This window comes from Lichenostomus cassidix, chromosome 5 (genome assembly GCF_008360975.1).
Source record: "Lichenostomus cassidix isolate B80296 chromosome 5, HeHo_3.0, whole genome shotgun sequence".
NCBI lineage: Eukaryota > Metazoa > Chordata > Aves > Passeriformes > Meliphagidae > Lichenostomus > Lichenostomus cassidix.
In genome coordinates, this window is record NC_139486.1 from 48,959,916 (window position 1) to 48,981,557 (window position 21,642).

The 21,642-nt window shown below is 38.8% G+C and overlaps 1 protein-coding gene across 1 annotated transcript in view; it reads right to left on the reverse strand.

Moving 5' to 3' along the window:
- Window positions 1-21,642, reverse strand: part of LGR4 (leucine rich repeat containing G protein-coupled receptor 4) — a 71,062-nt gene that overhangs the window by 26,574 nt on the left and 22,846 nt on the right. Inside the window, exon 2 of the mRNA XM_085062970.1 lies at window positions 12,954-13,025. Coding sequence (XP_084919096.1) covers window positions 12,954-13,025 — 72 coding nt within the window. The remainder of the gene's footprint in view (window positions 1-12,953; window positions 13,026-21,642) is intronic.

The window sequence follows — 21,642 nt, forward strand, 5'->3', positions numbered from 1 at the left end:
ACAGTTCATTCCCTCACTTTGCCCACTTTTTTTTTTTGTTCACTGGTTTTACCAATCCCCCGACCAGCAGACCCTGTGCAGCCCAGCCTTGGTTGAGCTCCTAATAGTTGTATTTTATCAAGGGTAAAGACAATAATGCAAAACACCTGGTAATCCATAACTGCCAAAAGATGCAATAACTTAAGCCAAGTATTTGCTTTCAGACTTGGTTTCATATCCAAGCTAAGCAAAAGCAATGTTGGACAAGGTTGCGCAATGAAATAATCCATGGAAATACTATGTACAATCCAATGAGTGTTAATAATTAAATGACAATCAATGTGCTTTAACAAAGGTCACAGAATGTCAAAACCCACCTCTGCTGTTACAGGGCACTGTAAAGCAAGCCAGACACAGTAAAGGGAAAATATGACTTCAGAGGCAAACAAAGGAAATAAGAAGAGCAACATCTAAAGTATCAGCTTGCCAGAACACAGCAATCTTATTACATTTTTATCTTCTCTAACTACAGAGAAGAGATTACCCACAGCATTTAATGCTTACATAAATCTGCTTGCAAAAGAATTAGTGACTTAATAAAATGCTGCCTGATAGAGAGGATACTAGTTATGTTTATTAAATCAGTTTCTTAAATGCAGATGATTTTATTTATAAACCAAAGGAGAAGAGAACAAGAACACCTTCATGAACAAGAAAATGACAGCAGAAGACACTACTTGTTCTTAGAAAACTGTGTTACTCTTGCTTGTTAAGGCAGATGTTTTTAGTCCTGGTATTTTCACACACACCCCAACTGCCATAGGTATGGCTCTGACATCACTACAAGCATGCTTAAAAAAGCCCCCACGTCTGCTGACTGCTGAGAAAAGTTTGTCTGCATGGCTTGTGTATAATCAAACAGCTCTGAAACTAGAAGAAAAATAAAAAGAGTCTATGTATGCTTATTCTTGAAATCTCCTGCCTGCAAGCAACCTCAGAATTTCAGAGCTGGGACATGATTTCTCAAACACTTTGAATTTTTAACATTAATGGAAGTTTCCAGATGGCAACTAAACATTCCCCTAAAATTCATTTTGTTGTCATTAGCTGTCCAAATCAACTTTATTAACTTTATCAGGGGGATGTGGAGAGAGGTTTCCACTATTTCATGTCTTTCTTTTTAACATTTCCTACGAAGTTCACTGTAAACAGAAAGACATACTGATGAAACATGCTGGGTCTTTACAGCAGAGAGGCAGTAATCCGCAAAACATGTTTATGTTAAAATGTGTTTGAAACAGCAAAACACAAATCCTTAAATCAAACTAAATTTAACTGAGGCTGTGACACTGAATCATTTTGCATACAAACACTACTAAGATTACATATTACACAATTCAAGGAGTGGCAGCCCTGGTAAATGTGTCAGGCAGCTCAGGCTGCAGCTCAGCCAAGGTTCCCCATTAATCTGCTGTGTGTGTGGCTTGTCAGGCATCTGCTGTAATTGCTCCTTCTCCCAAAAAGTCTGGAGATTATTACTTTAGCTTTAAAAAAGCTAAACTAAGTACAGTTGAATAGCCTCCCCCAACCTGAATGTCACTAAAAACAACCTAAAGAGCACTGGAAGCAAATTACAGCTGAGCCAGAGCAAGACTTGTGTGCTTCCAAATAGTAGGACTTTGCCTACCTCAAGGCAACTCCTGTTTCTTCAGCCTTTTTGCAACCAACCAATAGAAAAAAACCAACCCGTGCAATCAATTACATTTCCATTTCTCCACCATCTGGGAGTGTTCCAGGAAGTGTGCAAAGGCTTTACTAATCAGTTTGCCAAATACACATTTATCATTCACATCCTAGCCTTGGGGAGCTGCCCGTGAGGAGGTTCCAACTGCAGCTCCCAAGCAGGCAAAGATCAGAATATCACACACTGCTCTCAACACGCTTCCCTCTGCAGCAGCATGCAGCAGCTGGGTGGAAGGAAATATTTCTCTTTACATAACCAGGTTCATTTTAAAACTAATAGCATACAGTATAGCACATGTACAGCATTATAAATTATCACTGAAAGCATCCAGTCTGGTTTTCCATGTTACCTTCTTTCAGCAAGTCTTAAAAATATTTATTATTAAATATTTTAAAAGCATCTCTGCTTCTCTCTCTCTCACGCACATGGTAAATGGGCTAAGGGAAATCACAGCTTTACCAAGGCCAAAACTCTAGCACAACAGAAAGGACATAACCTTCATTTCCTTGCAGCAAAACTCGTTATCCTGTTTAAGAGCAGCCCTGGAAATTTCTGCTCTGTGATGGGACAACTTCACACTGCCACAAAGCAGCAGCTGAAGGCAGCCCTTCATTTACACTATCAAGGGCTGAGTACCCCTCCTTCCCTGCATTCTGAGTGGAAATAGTTACAGAAACCTGGTCTGAAAGTCCATCTGTTGCCACTGAACCAAGGTACATCTCCATTATTAGAGATCTTTTCCCAAAAGGCAGCAGGCTGCAAATCAGATTCACCTACAAAGACAGTAAAAACTAAATTAAACAGACCATTGTAAAGTATCTTGCCACGCTATAAGGCCACCAAAAAACTTTATGTGCTATCTGTTACTTCTCAAGGCACAGAGACACAGCAGCTGGCATAGTCTGAAGTGGGATGCAAATGTGTATTACACTGATCATGAGTTTTTCTGCTAACTCAATCCTGACTCCCTTTGTTTGGAGACTCTGCCAAGGACTGCAGGTATCTGGAAGTAGTGCATCTGAATTAAACCTTGGAGGTTTCTGCAGTGGTCACAGCTATCATGTATGGCCACAATAGGTATCTTTCTTCTAGGTGAGCAATCTAGTAATTGATTAGCATTGAATGTTGTAGTCTTCTACTTTAAAAAATTAAAATTGAGTGTTTTAATGGTAAATTTGGACAAATTCAAATTTACAGAATCAATTTCAGCATAGCAGGAAAACAGAGTAGGACACATGGAGGATGAAATACTTCTGGCTAGCCTGTCATACAGAGTCATTATTTTAAGTGACACAGTAAATTATCTCCAGATGTGGAGGACACCTTACTGTTAGTACAGACACCAGGATGCAACGTGGCTGAAGACTACCCTTTCATGGTGTCTCACTCCCAGAGTACACAAGTCTAGTTTCTTGCACTGGAACTGCAGCTAATACTGTTTTCTCTCTTTTGGGAAATTAAAACTTTTGCAATTATGAGTCTGGCAACCCAGATGTATGTTAACCAAGCCAAGATAATCACTGCTGTCACTCCAAAAATCAGGGAGGGTGTCCCAAGGATACATTTTTGCCTGTAACAATTAAAACCATCACTCTTATTATGACAGGACGCAATACAAACTTCTTGGAAACCTCTCTCCTTGTCTTGCATCCCAGATGGTAGTGAACCTCAGGATACTTGAGCAAAGAGTTTCATCTCTGACTGTCCATCTGAAGGTCTTATGCTCATACTGAAAATGTTTGTGCTGTGGATTTTGGGTTGGTTTTTCTTTTCCTCTTGGTGGTATTTCTGGGATGCTCCTAATCTTCTGTCTATTTTGTCTCTGATAAAAAATATAATGGCTGCTTTCTCCACAGATCAAATTTAGATAGGGACACAGACTGCAATCCTGACATAATAAAACACCTGATTTATTATTTTTACTTCTACACTAGCTGCTTTCTGGTAAGACCCAAGACTCCTATTTCAAGGTTTAGTCAAGGCTGAACCTTCCACATTCATCACTGTCCCTCTCCCCAGCCAACATCTACTTGTAGCTATCCAGCTTTTACCTACCTATTTTCATCCCATTGGAAAATATTCCAGTGCTTCTCCACCTGTATTTTCACAATCTCTACTTTTTGTGCTGTCTCACATTGAACTATTCTGCCATCCTTACATGCCTGTCCCTTTCTTCCACTTTTTCTGGGTTCTCTGTGCTTCCCAAATACAAACTTGAATTTTATTTTAAGTTCTCCCACAACAGAAGTAATCTTTGAAAATGCTTAGTAGATAACTTAATCCATCGTGCCCAGCAAGTGTTTTGGTCAAACCTAAAAAAAGAGCTTCAGTTTCCATCTGTGCCAGAATAGCAGTCACTTTGGAACAGAATTCTGGTTTTCTTAACAGATGCTGCATATTTGTGTACTACAATTTATAAATCAAGGTTTGAAGCTCTACAGGAGAGGTACAGCCATTTGCAGGAAAATACTTGGTTTCACTGCATCCCTCATGCAGGGGTGGATGCCCTGCCTGGTGAGGGCACACGCCTCTGCAGACAGCTCCTGCCCAAGATGGGCAGCTGCAGAAAGGGAAGAGCTGGTAAATGGAAGCTGTGTCTCCAGACTAAACTTGGCTTTGCTTATCTGTGAGTAGCAAACAGCCCCTTTGGTACTTTTGTCAGCTGCAGCATGCTGAATTGCTAGGAAGCCAATCTATTACCTACAGGTTACTCCAAATTCCTCCACATCAATTTAACAAAAATAAATGGACAATTAATTCTGCTGCTGCTAATGGAAAATGCATTTGTATACTCCTTTTCCTGCAGTAGTTTTAGTATTATACAGCCTCAACCATTATTTATAAAATTGTGAGTGCGTACACCGACGCATCATGACTGAAGAAAGAGGACTGTAACTACAACCAGCACTGAAACCTCACCAACTCCATTTCCTGTCATGATCCTTCCCTTTCCAGCATTTACAGCTTTCTCAAAGTTATACTGAACTTTAAGATAATTGCTTATTTTCAAAATGCATTTAGGTCTAAAAGGCTAAAATGTCTAAGTGAACTAAACTGACTGATTAAAAAGTCTAAAGCCCGTTCAGAAGTTCTCTGGTTAAATTGCCAGCAAGAGTCACCAGCATCTACCACAAGACAAAATACGGCTATAGGTAATGCTTTCATAGACTATCAAAGAATTTTTTTTTTTTGTTAACAGGAAAATAAATTATGATGGATTTTCAGGAAAACAAGCATTCAAAACCATGCAAAATATGCTCTATCATTTCATTTTCAAGCACTATCTCTATTTGTGCAAGAGCTTCTCAAAGTAGAATTTAAAGGCTGCAACATACACCCCAAAAGAAATTCTATAACATAAAACAATTATTAGACACTACAAGCTGTTGAAACAAGCAGCCTTTGTAATCCCAACTAGTATTCTGCAGCAAAAAAATTCAGAAGTTTGGATAAATTTTTTAACATGGACATACATGTCGTAAACATAAGAAGCAATACCATGGTGTCTTGAAAACTGGTTAACACCTAGTCTACAGCAGTAATGCCAAGTGGTTGCACAAAGCAATTTTGATTCCTCTCACCTCGAAAGCAAAATGCAGAAGATATTTTACAAAATACATTCTCTTCTCCCTACATGCCTTTGCACATCTTGTACTATATTGCGGTTAACTTTCCTTTGCTTTACCACAGGCCAGGTAGACCTTTCCCTTGACAGCTATTTCAACACATTTCCCTTACCTAGTCTGTACAGCAGAGACACAGAGCTGCAAGCCACCGAGCTTGGTTTTGATCAAGTGGGATGCAACAACTGAATTAACTACAGACTTGTGCTTTTAGTGGATTGTGCTATTTGGATGCTCAGAAGGTTTCCAAGATCATGAAATACATTAATGGTCAGACATGAGAAGGTGAAAAAACTGCTGCTGATATAGTAAATCCTCAAAGTGCTTTGACCTGTTCATATTGTTCTTGTCTCTTGTCCTGGCATTTATTGGCTATCCAGACATAGGATCTTTTCAATAACCATGCATCCAGCAAGTGACACTGCAAAACGGACAAGTGGATTAAGCCTATATATATTTGGCAATTAAACTTCTGCTACTGGTCCTCTAACTACTTCAGATACATATTGGGTAAATCCAAGACCCAGGTTCTGCAGACACCTTCACAATGAATGACCTTAGAGAAATGGAGGTAATTTTCAGTAGGATTCTTAGATGAAGTTTAGGTTGACTGTTAACTTTCTTCCTGCTGAAATAAAAGCAAATGTTTTAACAGAATCATCTAGAATTTTATTTTATATAAGCAGAGCACGAAAAAGGAGTCTGGTTACTATTTCTGTGCCAGGACATCTGCTTGGGCTAATAAGGCAAAAGTATCTCTGTACCAACAAAAAAATATACAAAAATACAAACATCTAAGCAGAAGGGAGGAAAGGAGGTAAAAGAATGACATCACAATGTCTTCTTATGGTAACATACAGCATCAGACTATGAAACTATGATGACAGAATATACTCAATTACTTTCTCAGAGTACGATTCTCTTACTTGCAGAGACACAGCCCAAGAGCTTCTCAAGCTACTGCTCAGCCTCCAGAATTTTCTTATCTGGTTTATACCTTCAGACAGCCCCAACCTAGCAACTGAGGCAGCATAATAAATTCAGGCTGGTAAGACTGGTCTTGAAGCTAACACCACAAAGTTCAGCCTTCAGGCCATTTACCTAAGACAGCTTCTGTGTGTGTGCATGTGAACTGAACACTGAAACTCGAAAAAATGACAGATAAGGAAAAGGTTTTGTTGTCCTCTTGAAGTACTTGCATCAGAATAACCAGTCTTGGGTTCCTTATACACAACCATGCCAACTTTGGAAATTAACATGTAGAAACAGAAACTGGAAAGAAAGAAGCTTCCTCATCTTCTAAAAAACAATGGAATTTACTCAACCTACTAGAATATGTCCCCACAAACAGGAAAAAACATGCAACTGTCAAGCTGAGAAAGAACCTTCTAAGCTACAGAAATATTAATCTTGTATCAGCATGATTGAAACTCATCCAGAATCAAACTGATTTAGGACTCGCAGAGATAAGAAAACACTAATTAAACACAGGTTGGCCAACATGTTTTTAAACATCATTTAGCATCTAATGCAGACCAAGTAAGTGATGTTTAAAAATATCTTAGCTGACTGTGGTTAATTCTACTTGGGAGTCTTTGCCTAAAGGTTTGTCTTGACTAGAATTTGAAGGTGCAAGTTACAACACGCTGACGCTTTCTAAAGCTTCGGTGCACACAAGGCAGCAAGCATTTCTAATGTGAGCTGGCTGGTCAAGTCGTTAGGCTTTTAACTTGCTACCACATGTGAAACCTACACCTTGCATTTTTTTCATTTAAACTTTACCTCTTGGAATTCAGGCTGGAGCAACTGAGGCAATCACCTCCTCCAGCTGTTCAAATATTTGGAGCTTGTAGATCGATGAAGGGCACTCATTGGCTTCCAACCCAATGTCAGATGGCTATTTTTGAAAAACCAACAGCTGGTATATACACTGGCTGCCTTTGTAAAAAAGCAGCTGAAGAAAGATCTCTGCCTGTTCCTCAGATTTTGCTGGTGTGGCTGAATGGACAGAGACAGGGCAGTAATGTCTCCAATTGTGCCAGCCTGTTTTACAAGAGGATGTTTAACCACAGTTTTAGTTATCTCATGTGAGCTAACACAAGGCACCAGAACAACGTGAAGATTCATCCTTACCTTTTCTACTCAAAGCAAGTCCTTCATCTACAGCTTCTAACTACAAACCTTGGGACTTCTCACATATATGAAACAGCAAAGAATTGCACCATCTCATCAACATTCGCACACTAGCTTGAAAATACTGCTTTAAAAGACCCAGCACTGAAGGACAAAGAAAGTCTTTCCATCAAGTGTTCTACAGCCAGGTGAGGAAAGACACAGCATCCTGAACTCACAGCCCAGCCTTGGCATAACTCCAAGACATGTCCTACTAACAAAACCCATAAAAAAGACACAATACTCCCCCTCCCTGCCCAAAGATAATACAACTTGGTGCTCATGCAGAAATTAGAAGAAAGGGTACCATCTAAATTACACACTGAAACAGATACTACCAAAACAAGCAGCTGTGGCGTTTCAGCCAGGTGGTCATCTTCAGCTGCAGTCAAGAGGGAAAATAACTCTAGACATTTCCCTTGCAGATACTTCCTGATTACAACCTTATGGCAAAAACCCACGTCATTTTCACTGCCAGTACACATTTTAATTAATCCTTATGTTCCTAAAATGTACTTCGTCAATTAAAAGCCATGATCAGAGACTCTGGCTGGGGAGGGGAGGTGAGGAGATATTTAAGCAAGACCTCTCAAGACTTACAATCAACATGGATATAATTAAATAGTCAAGCAAATACTCAGTCACACCATTCTTTTCTTGCAAAAATTAGTTGCACGTGTGGTCTCTTGTTCACTGTTTATTCATCTCTCAAAAGCAGATTAGCATTGTGTTTCAGAAAACTTTTATTGATCTAAGTCTTCCTTTTATTACTTTATTCCCCCAACCCTTTTCAACCAGCCATTAAATGAAAACCATAAAAAAGTTTTGCCTTTGCCTGATGAAGGCAGTGTCACAGAAGAGAGACAATTTCGTATCATGTTTGAGCAAAAAATGAAAACACAGCAGACCTTGACAACAGATCTTGGTGTCAGCACACATGTGGAAGGTAATCGAGCACTCCTGTCTGGTGCTTTCAGGAAGGATTATTTTCCCTGCAGTATTACTGGGTGAGATATGGTTTTTATAGCTAACAGTTGAAGAGTGGAGAGCACCCTCCCGAGCCCTCGCTGGAGAAGGTCAGGGCAATTCCCAAGGCTGATGGTTGAGAAACTAGCTCTGCTCCCCTTCAGACAACCACATCCCTCTGTCACAGGTAACCTACAGACAGACACAGAACAGCCTGCAGTCATCCTCTTCTCACATGGACCAGCAGCCAGACAGCTAAAACCTTATCATCTAAATCTTGCCCACGAGTGCAGGGCAAATAAGATGACAACATTTTAAAGGTTTAAGAGTGGAAATCAAAACAAACTTAAAAGGTCATTAAGTCAAATAGACTTCTGCTTTACTGGAGTGGTTCAAGTTTCTGAAGACAGACTGGAAAACTTACCAAGAATAAAAATCATTTTCATTTGCCTTCCTCAATGAGAAACTGCCTTTTTAATGAATCTAGCAGATCATTCACAAATAGAGTGTAAAATCCTTCAAACTACTTTAGATAACTTTAAATATTAGAAGGGACTGCCACCTTCTGAAATACAATCAAAACATAACACAGGCTGGATATTCTAGTTAAAAATTCACACTGGAAAATGGTTTTTACTTTCCAAAAACACTGCATTATCTAGTTATATTTTCCTCCTCTAGCTTTCTATAAATATTTTAAGGTGTGGTTAGAAAACCATGGCCAAGTTCTTCAAGAATTTTTAGTTTCCATATCATGTTCAGGGCTGCAGCATATTTATGTTAGCATTTTCTGAAGAATACACATCATTAACTGCTAAGGCAAAACCCTTGGTGGTCTGCTTCTCACTGACTCTGACCATTGCCATTTCAATAGTTTGCAAATTACTTCCAGATGGGTATCAGTTACACAGACACAGAGAATTTTTACAACATTTATAAATAGTGCTAGAATCCTGCAGACATATGGTAAGTGTGCTATGCAGTGACATGCATGATGAGGCTGTGAATGAAGGTACATGGAACACTCAACCCAATGGGTGGATTCTGCCCATGGACAAATCAAAATCCCTTTTCTCGTACCTGTGAGTAATACTCTGATAGGACACTACCTCAAAGTTACAAACTCTCAGATTATTCCTGCAAATTTGATACTTTGCTGGGGATTCAGTTGCCTAAACATGGGCATTTAGTGTCAGCTGCCACTCACAGCAGCCACCGGTCTCCCATCTGCGTCAGACCTGTCAGTCTGGCGTGGGCGTCCAGGATAACCCAGAACATCTAAAAACAGCCTGGGATGCATAATTGAAGCATCCGATTTGCTTCCTCTTTGGTGATGCAGAAGGTGCTTTTGAATCAAGCAGACAGCTTTTCCAAGTCAGGTACTCTGCTTCTTTCACTAGTGTTCATTTTAGAATTCAGAAAATGATCCTCTGAAGTCTCTGCAGACTACTAAAAAATTCATTGCACTGAAGAAATGACAACCCCATTTTAAGTGACTTCTACTGCACTTTTTAATCTCAGCCTCTCCATACATGCAACTCAGTTGCCTAAATAATACATTCTAATTGCCTCCCATTTACATTCAATTAAATTCGATGATACTGTTTTGCAATTTTAATTAGCAAACTCTGCCAAGGGCTAATCAAACACAGCATTTGACAATTAGAAGGGCTAAGGCATGGTATGAAGAGAAAGTTGTCTGGGGCTGTCTCCTTGAAGGAGAGCTACTAGAGTTCATGCTGCTGTGGGTCCTTACTGCATTCCCATTAGTTTGTGGGATTTTCATTTGCTTTACACATGTAATTCTTGGAAGAACTTCTCAATGAAAAGCCACTTCCAGCACAGATTCCAACATCACTTTAAGTCTTTTCTCTACATTATTTTTCTTTGGCATGGAGACTAATGCCCAGGTTTGCATGCTGAAAAAGCAACTTTGCTAGTGCCTGGCAGTCAGAATTTGGATTTGTTCAACTATAAATAAAAGCCAGGAAGAAACTCTGACAATCACAGAGAGGAAAAATTGTGGTTGTACAGTAGGAAGTATGGGAGTTCAGTTGTTGTTGTTCATACCCATCAAAAATAAAGAATGAAATATTTTTCTACCCTCTCCCATAGAGAAAAAGTAACGGGCAGAATGAAGCAGAAATGTGTCGTATCTGGTGCTGATCATTTCTGTTAGGGAGGTAAGCTGCTTTTGTTTGAATCTACTGTATTATACTCCCATTTAAGAACAACTTGAACTGAAACAAGGGAATCTGGAGCTGACTTCTGGTTTTGGTTTGGGGTTTTTTTTCCCCAGAAGTTGCTTTAACCCAGCAGGTAAACACGCTAAGAATGATTCAAGGCTTCTGGGTATTCACACATAATGCTGAGCTTAATGCTAGCCTTTTTTTTTTTTTTTTCCAAACTGAAAACCTGGAATGTAGGGGGACAATGAGGTACATGTAGCAAATGGCTCTTAGGCAATAAGCACAACAGATGATGGCTGAAGGCTCTGCCTTTTCTCTTTACCTCCTGACACACCCCAAGGTTTATGAAGTTACACAATATGCACACCCACCAGTTAAGTTTTATTGCTTAATTACTTATTGGGAAAAAAAATGAAGTCTCCCACAGTCGTCTAAGTTGGGAAAACAGAATTGCTTGGATTTTTCAACTTCTGGTGTGAAATATGCCTATGAAGTATTAAAGAAAGGGTGGGGGGAATTACAAATCTAGTCTAACAAAACATACAGACATACAGTAGCACATATTATAAAGCACATGTGGAATACTGGCTAGTATATATTCTGAAGCCAACCAAGCCCTCCTAGGCCTCTTTTTTTTTTTTCCAACTGACTACTCATGCCATAGAGCCTTTCTTAAAATCTGTCAATCACACAAATGCAGCTGAAGATCTATTTTTCTTCATAAAGCATTCTTATGTTGCAGACTTAAGCAATACATAAAATCAGAGGGAATGAACCAGAACCTGTTAAACATGAAATAAGATATCACACACAATTCATCTGACGTGAATAGACTCAACTGCACTTCACAATTGTACTGAACTGAGTCAAAACTACTAAAGAACTAGGCAAAATGGAGTTAACTGCATTAGTAATGGTAGCTGCTGCATTACCAGTATATAAGAGAGATCAAAATTCTAAGGAGAGGTGGAACACCTTATTAGAGCAACCAGTGAGGCTGAGGTACAAAGAAGAAGCTTTCAGGAACTCCAGTCTTTCTTCAGAAGCAAGCAATCCATCTCTTATCAATTTCTCAATATCTTTGCTCCAGTGAAGTGAGGTGGTGGTACTGGTTATAGTAGATAATGAGAGTCAAAGGGTTCAGCACTTTATCTGCAGTTTTACTATAGGGTTCATTTATCCTTTTGCCCTCTACAAATGGTTTCCATTCTTTGCTTGTTTCCTCATTTGTAAAGTCAGAAGAACACTTCCCTACCTCATAGAGGTTGTCTCTTAGGGAGAGAAAAGCTTGTTTCTCCAAAGGTGCTTTTACTGAAAAACCCCTCAATAAAGCATTCATAGCCCTAGTCTTCCCAAAGTCACAAACAGAGACAGACTGGATCCGTATTTTAACAACGTTTTAATATAAGAAACCCTACCTTGTCACTGAAAACATATGAGAAGCAAAGCAAATTGCAGGGGTTTTGTCTTATCTATTGCTTAGCAGTGGAAGTTCTCAAAGCTCTCTTGCAAAGGTTGAACCCTTACCCTCTCTTCAAAGATAAGGAAACTATAAGGCACACAGAAAGCACTTGTCACATAATAGTACTTACTAAAGTAGTAAGTGAATGTCAAACCTGCTTCCCTGTTTACTGACTCTGAAACCCAACCTAATTAAGGACTGTGCTGTGAAAGCATGCTTCAGCTTTGCAAAGGCATCTCAGTAAAGACTTCAGCAAAATACTAACCACATGAGCTTGAAGATTCAGAAATCCAAGTATCAGTTAAGTAAAACACAACAAAGAAAGCTAAAATGAGAGCAGAACAAAAGGGAGATGGGAAGTGGAAAAAAAATCTGCCAGAGAAATTAAGAACAAGATGCCCTGTTACCACAGAATTTCTGATATAGGTCAGGATGGGCTCATGAGCACTGCATTTGCAGCCTACAAGGACAATGGAAGACAACTGCCCAGTAAATGAAGCAACATCCACTTTATGGAACTTATGCAACAGCTACGCTGTAGCTCCTTCAGAAACAATGGTAATTACACAACTCTTGTGTTATCTTTGGATAACACTGTAATTAGTATGTTTCATCACTCTAGCCATGATTAAAATAATTACCGCAAAAAGTCCCTTGTAAGTAGCATTTACTGTCCTGGTTTCCAAACATGTACAGGATTATATTTTTAAAGTATAATTGCTTTTTCTGTTCACAACTCAACACTGTTTCTCCACCCACCTTCCACTTTATACAGCCATATGATGTTGTAGCAAAACTTGAACGTGTAAAATACTTACAGCTCTTCCAAGTAGGGAAAGTTCTTGAAGGCATCTTCTGGTAGTCTTGTGATGTTATTCATGCTGATATCTCTGGAAAAGAAGAAATACAGATTTATCAGTAACCAGGAAAGGATTTCTACACTCTATGAAAAGGATAAGAAAAAGAAAGCCTCATCAGACGGTATGTAACATCTAGCATCACACAGTAATATCTCTTTCTAGAAATTTGCATGCTAAACTTTCAAATCACTGTAATTTGAGAATTTAGTTGCAGCAAAGACCTATAAAATGGGAAGCTGGCAAAGTTTTCCAACACCTCTAAACAATAATAATTACTGTGAAACTACAGGGAAGGCATCAATGGAAGAGGCCCTACAATACTGTTATCCCCAGTACTAATTTTTACCAAATTACATACAGTTTTAACTCAGATGATTAAGACTAGTCTAAAATCCCAGCATATGAAAAAAAAATATTTTGACCACCCACCATGCAAATTTTCATCCCACAGTGTCTTTTAAAAAAGAAGAATACATGCATTAGGACTTAATAAATAGCTTCTGGCAAATGAGCCTTCTGGAACAACTGGCAAGAATAGCAGAAACATGTCCTAGCTCTACCACAGTCTTTTTTTGTTTTGTTTTCCTTCTACAAAACCTATAAAAGTCCTCGAGGTAATAGTTTTAAGTAGATTTCATTCTCAGTCCATAAGCAGAGAAAAGCTGGCAGCAAGTGCTTACATGATAGGTATGCGGACCTGCTCAGCTTTTTTCTTTACAAAGCAACAGTAAGTGGCAAACTTGGTGCCATCACCTCAGTTCACACCTACACAACCATCACAGATAATCCAGTCCTAAAGCAAACTATTACTCAATGTGCATAAAAACAGCATGAAAACAATTTGGTTTGATAATTAGACTAACTGCATAACAATTCATGACATAATCCAAGTTCTTACTTTCCACTTGGTTACTGGTTTGTGTTTTTTTAGTATGTAGTTAATGAGCAATTCAATAGTGCTTGTTAGAGCCCTCCCTGCTTGCTGCCTTCCACATGTTGTTCTCTAGTATCTATGTGCCACCTCCCCATGTAACTCAGATAAAAAGCAAACAAACAAAGCCGAACTACTCTTATCTCGCTAATGGCGAACAAGTTCCACTAAAACTCCTCCATGACATTAACAAGTAACTGGCAACTGGTCTGCTGCCCCAGCTGTGCAGCAGAGACCCTCAGGCACTGCCAGTGTGAAAACTGCTCTTGCATTAAATCTAGAGGAAACGGTTTCTCTTAAAATAGATGTTAATTAAATAGTACTCCAAAAACTCCTTTCCAGAGGACTGCAAATCCACTTCCAGTATCAGGTGGGAAGCATTTACGAATAGAGCAGAAGAGTAAGAAGGCAGTGGAGACCCTAATCTGAAAAAACAGTAACCTGTGCAAGAAAATCACAACACTCTCAAAAGACTGTCCAGGTGATAGAAAACCTTACTGTCATATGCACCATAATAAATGGTGGTAGGAAAAATAAGTCAACAGTACATTTCATCAGAAAGCACTTGATGAATGCTTATACACTGCTTTGGCAAAGATTTTGGCTGCAGCCACATTTGTTGCACTACATGGTAGCTCTTTTTGACAGCTGAAGTGAGGAAATCACATCCACCTGAAAGCAATGGTCTTGAAATTTCTAGAGCTATAAATTCCCAATTTCAGAAGTGCCCTATGCAAGCCTAAACAAAGTCAATGGAAGCCATGCAGACATACAGAAAGGCTGACATCCAAATTCAAAGCAATTTTTGCTTCCTCTGAGGTATGAAATTAGCTAAAAATGTTTTTTGCCTGTAGCTCCAAAAGTCAGCCTCTACAACTTCTAACATGGTAGATTCTTTGGATGTAAGCATGAAACAGATTACCTTAATAATGAGGACTTGAGAACCATCATCAATATTCTCAAATTCTACTGAAATTTATTTTCAATTAAGCTCAATTTGTAACAAAACCAGACACAAATATAAATTGTGATTGTCTTTATCACGTGAATCTTCAGGGACTGCTTATCACAATGCCCTACTAAAAATCTGAAATTATTATGAAATTTCTGTATTTGCCTTCATTACATGTGACAGTAACTCTTATTCAGTAAATAAGCCAATTTTTAATAGCACTGATTTGCAAACTTTGGGGAACATCAAAACACCAACTTTGCAAGTTTCTTCATGAACATCATGCAAGTCTTAAAAAAATTCTTGTTTAATTCAAAACATGTAAAAGCAACTTTGCAGATATATAATATTTTTTATTTTCATTTCACGCTACAGAATCTCCTCAAAGAACGAGTTCATAGGCACTATATGCTGGTAATAAAATATTAAGTAGTTCATGAGCAAGAATTTACAAAACAGAATTAGGAACAACCATGGCACTAAAATTAAATGACTTAATAACAATTCTCTATAAAGTTTACCTAGTTAATTTGGGAAGATACTCTTAATAACACATAATTAATAGAAGAATTGCAACAAACATGGTGGAGCACAATATACTATGACAAAATAATGACAAATACTGCCCAAAACCACAGTCCAAAACAAAAATAGCCCTTACTAAGTTTCTATTGTTTGTATTTTAGAAATAGTCATTTTACTACTCCTAAACTTTAAAACAAACATGATCAGTCTATGCAGTATCAAGAAGGCTGTCCATTTAATAAAGATAAATATTAGTGTGACCCTTAATATGTCAATGAAAATTCCACTGAGAAGCTGTTGTACTCGTTTCTCTACATTTACTAAAAAGCCCTCAGGTCTATAAGCGCAGAACTCCCTTAGGGTGCTAATATATAAAATAAAGCTCTAAGAATGAGCAAAAGAATAGTACTTTCCCAAATTCTAGTAGTGTTCATGGGAATTGTGCTATCACACAACAGAAGAATCATGTCAGCAGTAGCCTAAAGCCCCTTTTCAGCAGGACTAAGCTGAAGAACCTACTATGGGTTGGGTTATTACATCCAGATTTAAGTCCCCAAAAAAAAGCACAACACTTGCAAACCTTTGGATTGCCACCAAACACATGCACACAGGACTACCAAACACAAAAACCTCCATACATTTGCCCTAAATTTTATTGGTAAACTGAAGTTCAGACTCGGTATCTGAAAGGCTTCTTTTTCTTCCAACAAGTCTCCAGAGTGGTCTGTCAGCCCAGCAAACTATACCTCTGACTTGAAATTAAATTCAGATGTACATTTATATTTGGGACATTTTCCCCAGAAAGTGCAAAACAGACACAACAGCTTTAAGAGATCTAAGATGATGTTAATACCATGGTTTTACCCAGTAGATTCATCAGGAAAAAGAAGAAGTCACAGTAGGCCTGCACCTTTCAGCAGGTAGCCATTGACTAGGTTTATCTCTACTAAGCAGCCAGGCTAACTCTTTGCTCACTAACCAACTTTAACCAAGGCAGAGGCACCAGATGCACCTTGCTTGGAAACATTGAAGGGCATGATGGGGCAAGGAGCTGGCATTGAAACTAAAATGATGGGCAAGAAGCTGGCATTGAAACTCAAATATGAGCCACCAAAGGTACCTGTCTAGTAAGAAGACAGGCTGCAACTCAGGGGATAACATGAATCACAGCCTTAAAATTACAGTTAGTTTCACCATTTCAAGTAGGAGAGATGTAATACCAGAAAATAAACACAACTGCAGCACTCCCTCCTACAGTGCCATGGCTGCAGTTTTGAATTATAAATAAGGCTTCTTATACTCTGTCAGAAGTTTTGTCTTTCTTCCAAGAAGGTACCACAGAAAAGAATAAAACTAACTAAAATTAGTAGCTTGTAACTCTAAATGTTAATTCACTATCCCAGGTAATGCAGAGATTAATTTTTACAGGCAAAAGGTGAAAAGTCAAGCCACGGTACTCTAGCACTCATTTGCTGTCTCCAGCCTGCTCAAGTAGATCCTTTCAGGTTATTCTGACAACTACCTGAATATTAATTTCTAGCTGAGTTTAGCAGAGTTTCCTGCTTTCACCTAAAACAGAAACACTTCAAAATCATTAAAAAAACTTATACTAACTGGCAATGATAGCAAAAGCAATGAAAATGGCCCTCTGTTGAAAACAGGCATCAAATGAGATTTCAGTGTTCTTGCAAATATGAAACAGTTGGGTTTTCCCCATTTAAAGCTGTTGTGTCCATTTTCCTTGGAAGAGGAAAAGCAGCTTTGCCGGATGCAGTAAAAAAGCACAGCACCACATCTCACTTCGCATAATGCCAGATATTTAATCACTTTTTACATCAACCAGCAGTGGAGATTTCAGAAAACTGAACTAGGAAACATAACGCACTTGAATTTTTAATTATACTCCTTCTGCAAGAATTTCACTTCCTGATGTGAGGTTTCAGTTATTTGGATTTTTTTTTCAAGGATTGTTGATTTTATCACTAACCAAAGTCAAACATCCCCAGCCTTCAGGATGATTAGAAATACTTTGTCTCTTGGATGGCAACTTATTAAATCTCTCACATTTTAAAAATAGAAACTGTCACCTTTAAGTAGTGGCTTCAATCATAGCTTTCATCAGTGGCATCACACGGAACAGAATTAGACGCAATGCACAGCATGTCACAGTGTCTCCTGCAGGCACAGGCAGCCTTCTCTATCATTTTAAAGTACTGCCTCTACCATAAAGCAGCCTGACTCTTGTTACATTTACCCTAAACATCTCTCTTACCAATCGCCAGAGGATGACTCTAGCTAGAAAGAACAGATGACTAAAGATGGGGGAAAGGGAGGAGTGGGATGACAATTCTTGCATGAGAAGAAAGGCTGTAACAACACAAAGGGACCACAAAATGGGAAGTACAGACTTCCTGTAGGACAGAAAGGACAACAAAATGATAGATAAATTAGCCCAAGATATAAGCAGATAATAAAAGCAAATTACATACAATAACCGATGGGCATTGAAAAGGAAAATAGTGACTGTCTGTCTGAACTGAGGGACATTTAACTGCAACAGTCTTTTTTTTTTTTTTAATGACAATACCTGCCATTCTTAACTGCATCTCCCCCAAATATGAGCACATTTTAGGCAAAGAAACCTTACTCACAGCTCTGGTGTGCTGGCATGTCTCCTAGCAGTCACAGGAGATGCCAGTGTTATGCTTTCTGTCCTAGCTGACAGCCTCATGTCTCAACACTTGGATCTACACTGAACTGGGTGCACAGACACCTTCCAACCTCATTCATACACTGCAACCAAACACACACTAATGACCGAAAACACACTACTTTGTAAAATGGTCTTAAGCCAAATAAACCAAGAAATACCTAGCTACAGAAAAACAAAACTAATTCTCAACAAAACCAAATTGAGATTGGCAGTTAAAAAAAAAAAATCAAAATACACCCTTGTGCTTCCCTGCACTTCATTAACAGCTATCTACTTTTTGGCTCTTTGACTTTGTCAAGTTTAGAAAAGAAGGGAGAAAGGGAAGGAGTGAGAGAGAAAAAGAGAGGGGAGTGTTGGTTGAAGGAAAGATCATGTTTCAACAAGGGACCTTTAAAATCCTATAAAATATTGCCTCTGAGCAAGCTTAACCTGTTTGTTGATAGATAATAGCATGTAATACTGTAGGCTCCATTCAGTCTTTTCCAATGTCTGGGCCCTCTGCCACTGAGTTATTTAATTATAACACTTAGAAAATTACTTAGGCAGAGCTATCTATATTTGAATAAAGCCCTCCTACCTACTTGTACAAAACTGTTAGGTAATAGGTCTTAATCTTGTATAAAATTCCCCAGGTAGTAACCATGATCCAGCTTCAGCAATACTAGGAAAAGCTGAGATGTTCATATTCTTAGAAACTACATTAAATAAGCTAGAATATAGCAAACGCACTTCAACATGATGCTGGAAAGAACTCAGCCACAATCAGCCACCCATTACCATCTGGACCATTGATGACATGGATAATGACCTGATTACATTAACATTGGTGAAGATAAAGACAAAGCAACATATATTGTTCTTAGCATAGGACACCAACTGTTCTTCCCTAATTATCACAACCAAACCAAACAAATAAAACCTCCACAAAAAAAAAGGGAGACAGATCATACAGCTGCATGGTCAGTACTCCAAATTTCATCCAGGTCACATCTGTGTTAAGCAAGAGAAAACTTCCTGGTGTTGGGGCAGCAGGGAGAGGCAGAGACACTGAAGCCAAGACAAGTGGGCAGAGGGAGACAAGAAATCAGAGAAACTCAAAGTTAGACTAATTTAAGTTGTACTGCAATGCTACGGTCTTGAAGAAATACATTCTGTGCCCAGCTCCTTGCAGGAACATGTTCACATGATGAAAACTAATGTAATTTTCATTCAAATCACACCCCTCAGCAGCCAGTCCCAGGGGACAGCAGGAACTGAATTACATCTCTGGTTTAAATCTTCTTTCCCATTTAGTCAGTTCCTTCAGGATGGTGATAAAAACCACTGAAGGGACAGAATAAATGAGTTTGCATTAATAATGTCCCATATCTTAATTATATTCAGTAGTAATGAAAGCATAGAGGATCAGCAAGAAAATTTCAATTCAATTAAAAAGAAACAAATTTGGTAGTAGAGTTTTGTTTTATTGTATCTTCCAGATGACAAGAAGCAAACAATTCTCTTCCAGAAACACCACCTCACAACCCCTGCTTTGAATGGTAACTGTCTGCACTATGAATCCAATGAGTGCAGCTAAATTCCAAGGATATACATTACATGCAGACATGCCAACAGTCGGAAATCATGAACAGGAAGCAATGAAATAGGCAAGCAAAGATGATGTTTACAGAGGAACCTACACTTGGAAAGTGTTTGAGTTTGCGATGCTGTTTGAGTTCAAAATAAAGTTTAAATAACACGCTGAGAAATTAATTTCTTGCCTTTTATATATTACCTACATCTATTACTGCAAGGTAGTAGTATAATAGCATAATACCTATACTATTAGCTAACATTTTTATGGCAATAGGACCCTAATGTCTTGATGTTAGACTGGCGTTGTATTTAAAATTTACATTCTTTCCATTTCTGACAAAGTCACACCCACCAGTGCCCATCTCCCAGTGGGAAGGGCTCACTGGGTATGCCAGCAGCCAGAACTCCGCAGTATTAACCATCCCTTATCTCCAACCCTTACTGCCAAGTCCCAACATATTTTTTATCTCCTGATACTCATCTACTGCTCCTTTTAACATGGGGCAAAGCTGTTAATAACAAAAGGGAAGATTTTATACCAATTTTTGCATTAATACAGAGTTTTCTTCTTGTTGGGGAAAGATGGAATAACAATCTCAAGCACACTTCTACTGCCTCTTACATGATCACAGAGACCGCCAAAACTTAAAAGCACAGAAACCTGTTCTGTACTCACAGGCCATTCTGCAGTAGCAGAAAGCCTATCAGACATGACATTTTTTCATTTATGAGCATGCTTCATTTTACAATTCTTCCAGGAAACATTCTTACAAGAAAGGAAATATCCAAATACTTAAAGCCTTAGTCAACATCTGCTGTGACCAGCTAAGTAAGACACAGGTTGGATTCCCACCCAGCAAATACACTCGCCATTTCCTAAGTACCCATGCTATCTCACTAATCAGCACAAGGTCTTATCATCTGTTGTTTGCATTGCAACGAGAAGCTAAGGGTGTTGAACACGTCAATGGACTGGCGCTGTACAAATACACAGCTGGAGACACTCCTCACCTAGAAGAATTTGCTGTTTAAATTCTTTAAATTTAAATGAAAATAAGTGAAACAAACAGCATGGCAAGGAAAACAGTTACGCAGAGGTAGGTGAAGTAAGCTGCCCAATGTCACCAACAGAGCCTGGAGCCCCCTCCAGCTGACCAGTGCTGCTCCCATGTTCTATGCCCAGCTACTAACCACCACGTCCTTTCCAAAACCAATTAATTACCCTTCTTCCCCTGCCCCTTTTGGTTTTTTTTACCAGGAAAACAGGACAGCAGATTGCTCTGGCAATTTCTTGTTTGCTACATATGTAGGTTCTCTCCATTTGGTAGCAGCAGAAAGAAATTATGCTCTAACTGCTATGCAAGCAGCTTATGTGCAATGTTTTCATTCACATTTCTGTGTCTCTAACTAACTGGAAAGTATGTGACAGCTCACGTGGGGATGAAGCACTTCACCTGATTTCTCATGGAAACAATCAAACTTCATGTTACCCAGACACCCCGGCTATTAAAGAAGATTTTGATTATCCGAAGTTTTAGGAAATAGTAGTACACAGAGCCCTTTTTCAGTGCAAAAAAAAAAAAAAAAATTAAAGCAGCATATAAATCCTGTAGATTCCAGTAAGCTTTTAGCGTTTTGCTGAAGCAGGACCTACAACATTTTCCCTGGCAGCAACAGAAAAGCTGCAAAATTTCAGGCAGGTCTGTTCCTGCAAGAGAAGCAACATCCCCCTCTTTCTCCCACCGTATCTCTAAGTTATTTCTCCTGCCTCCTCCTTCCCGTGTCACATCAACCTGTTGTTGGGTTTTTTTCTCCCAACATGATGTTTTAGCTTTCTTTCAGACACAGTAACTAGCTCTAATGTACCCTATTCAGGTGCCAATCAAGCCATCATCAAGATCTTAGAGAGAACAATGCTTGTATGCAAAGCCCTATTTTGAACTGGTATTTG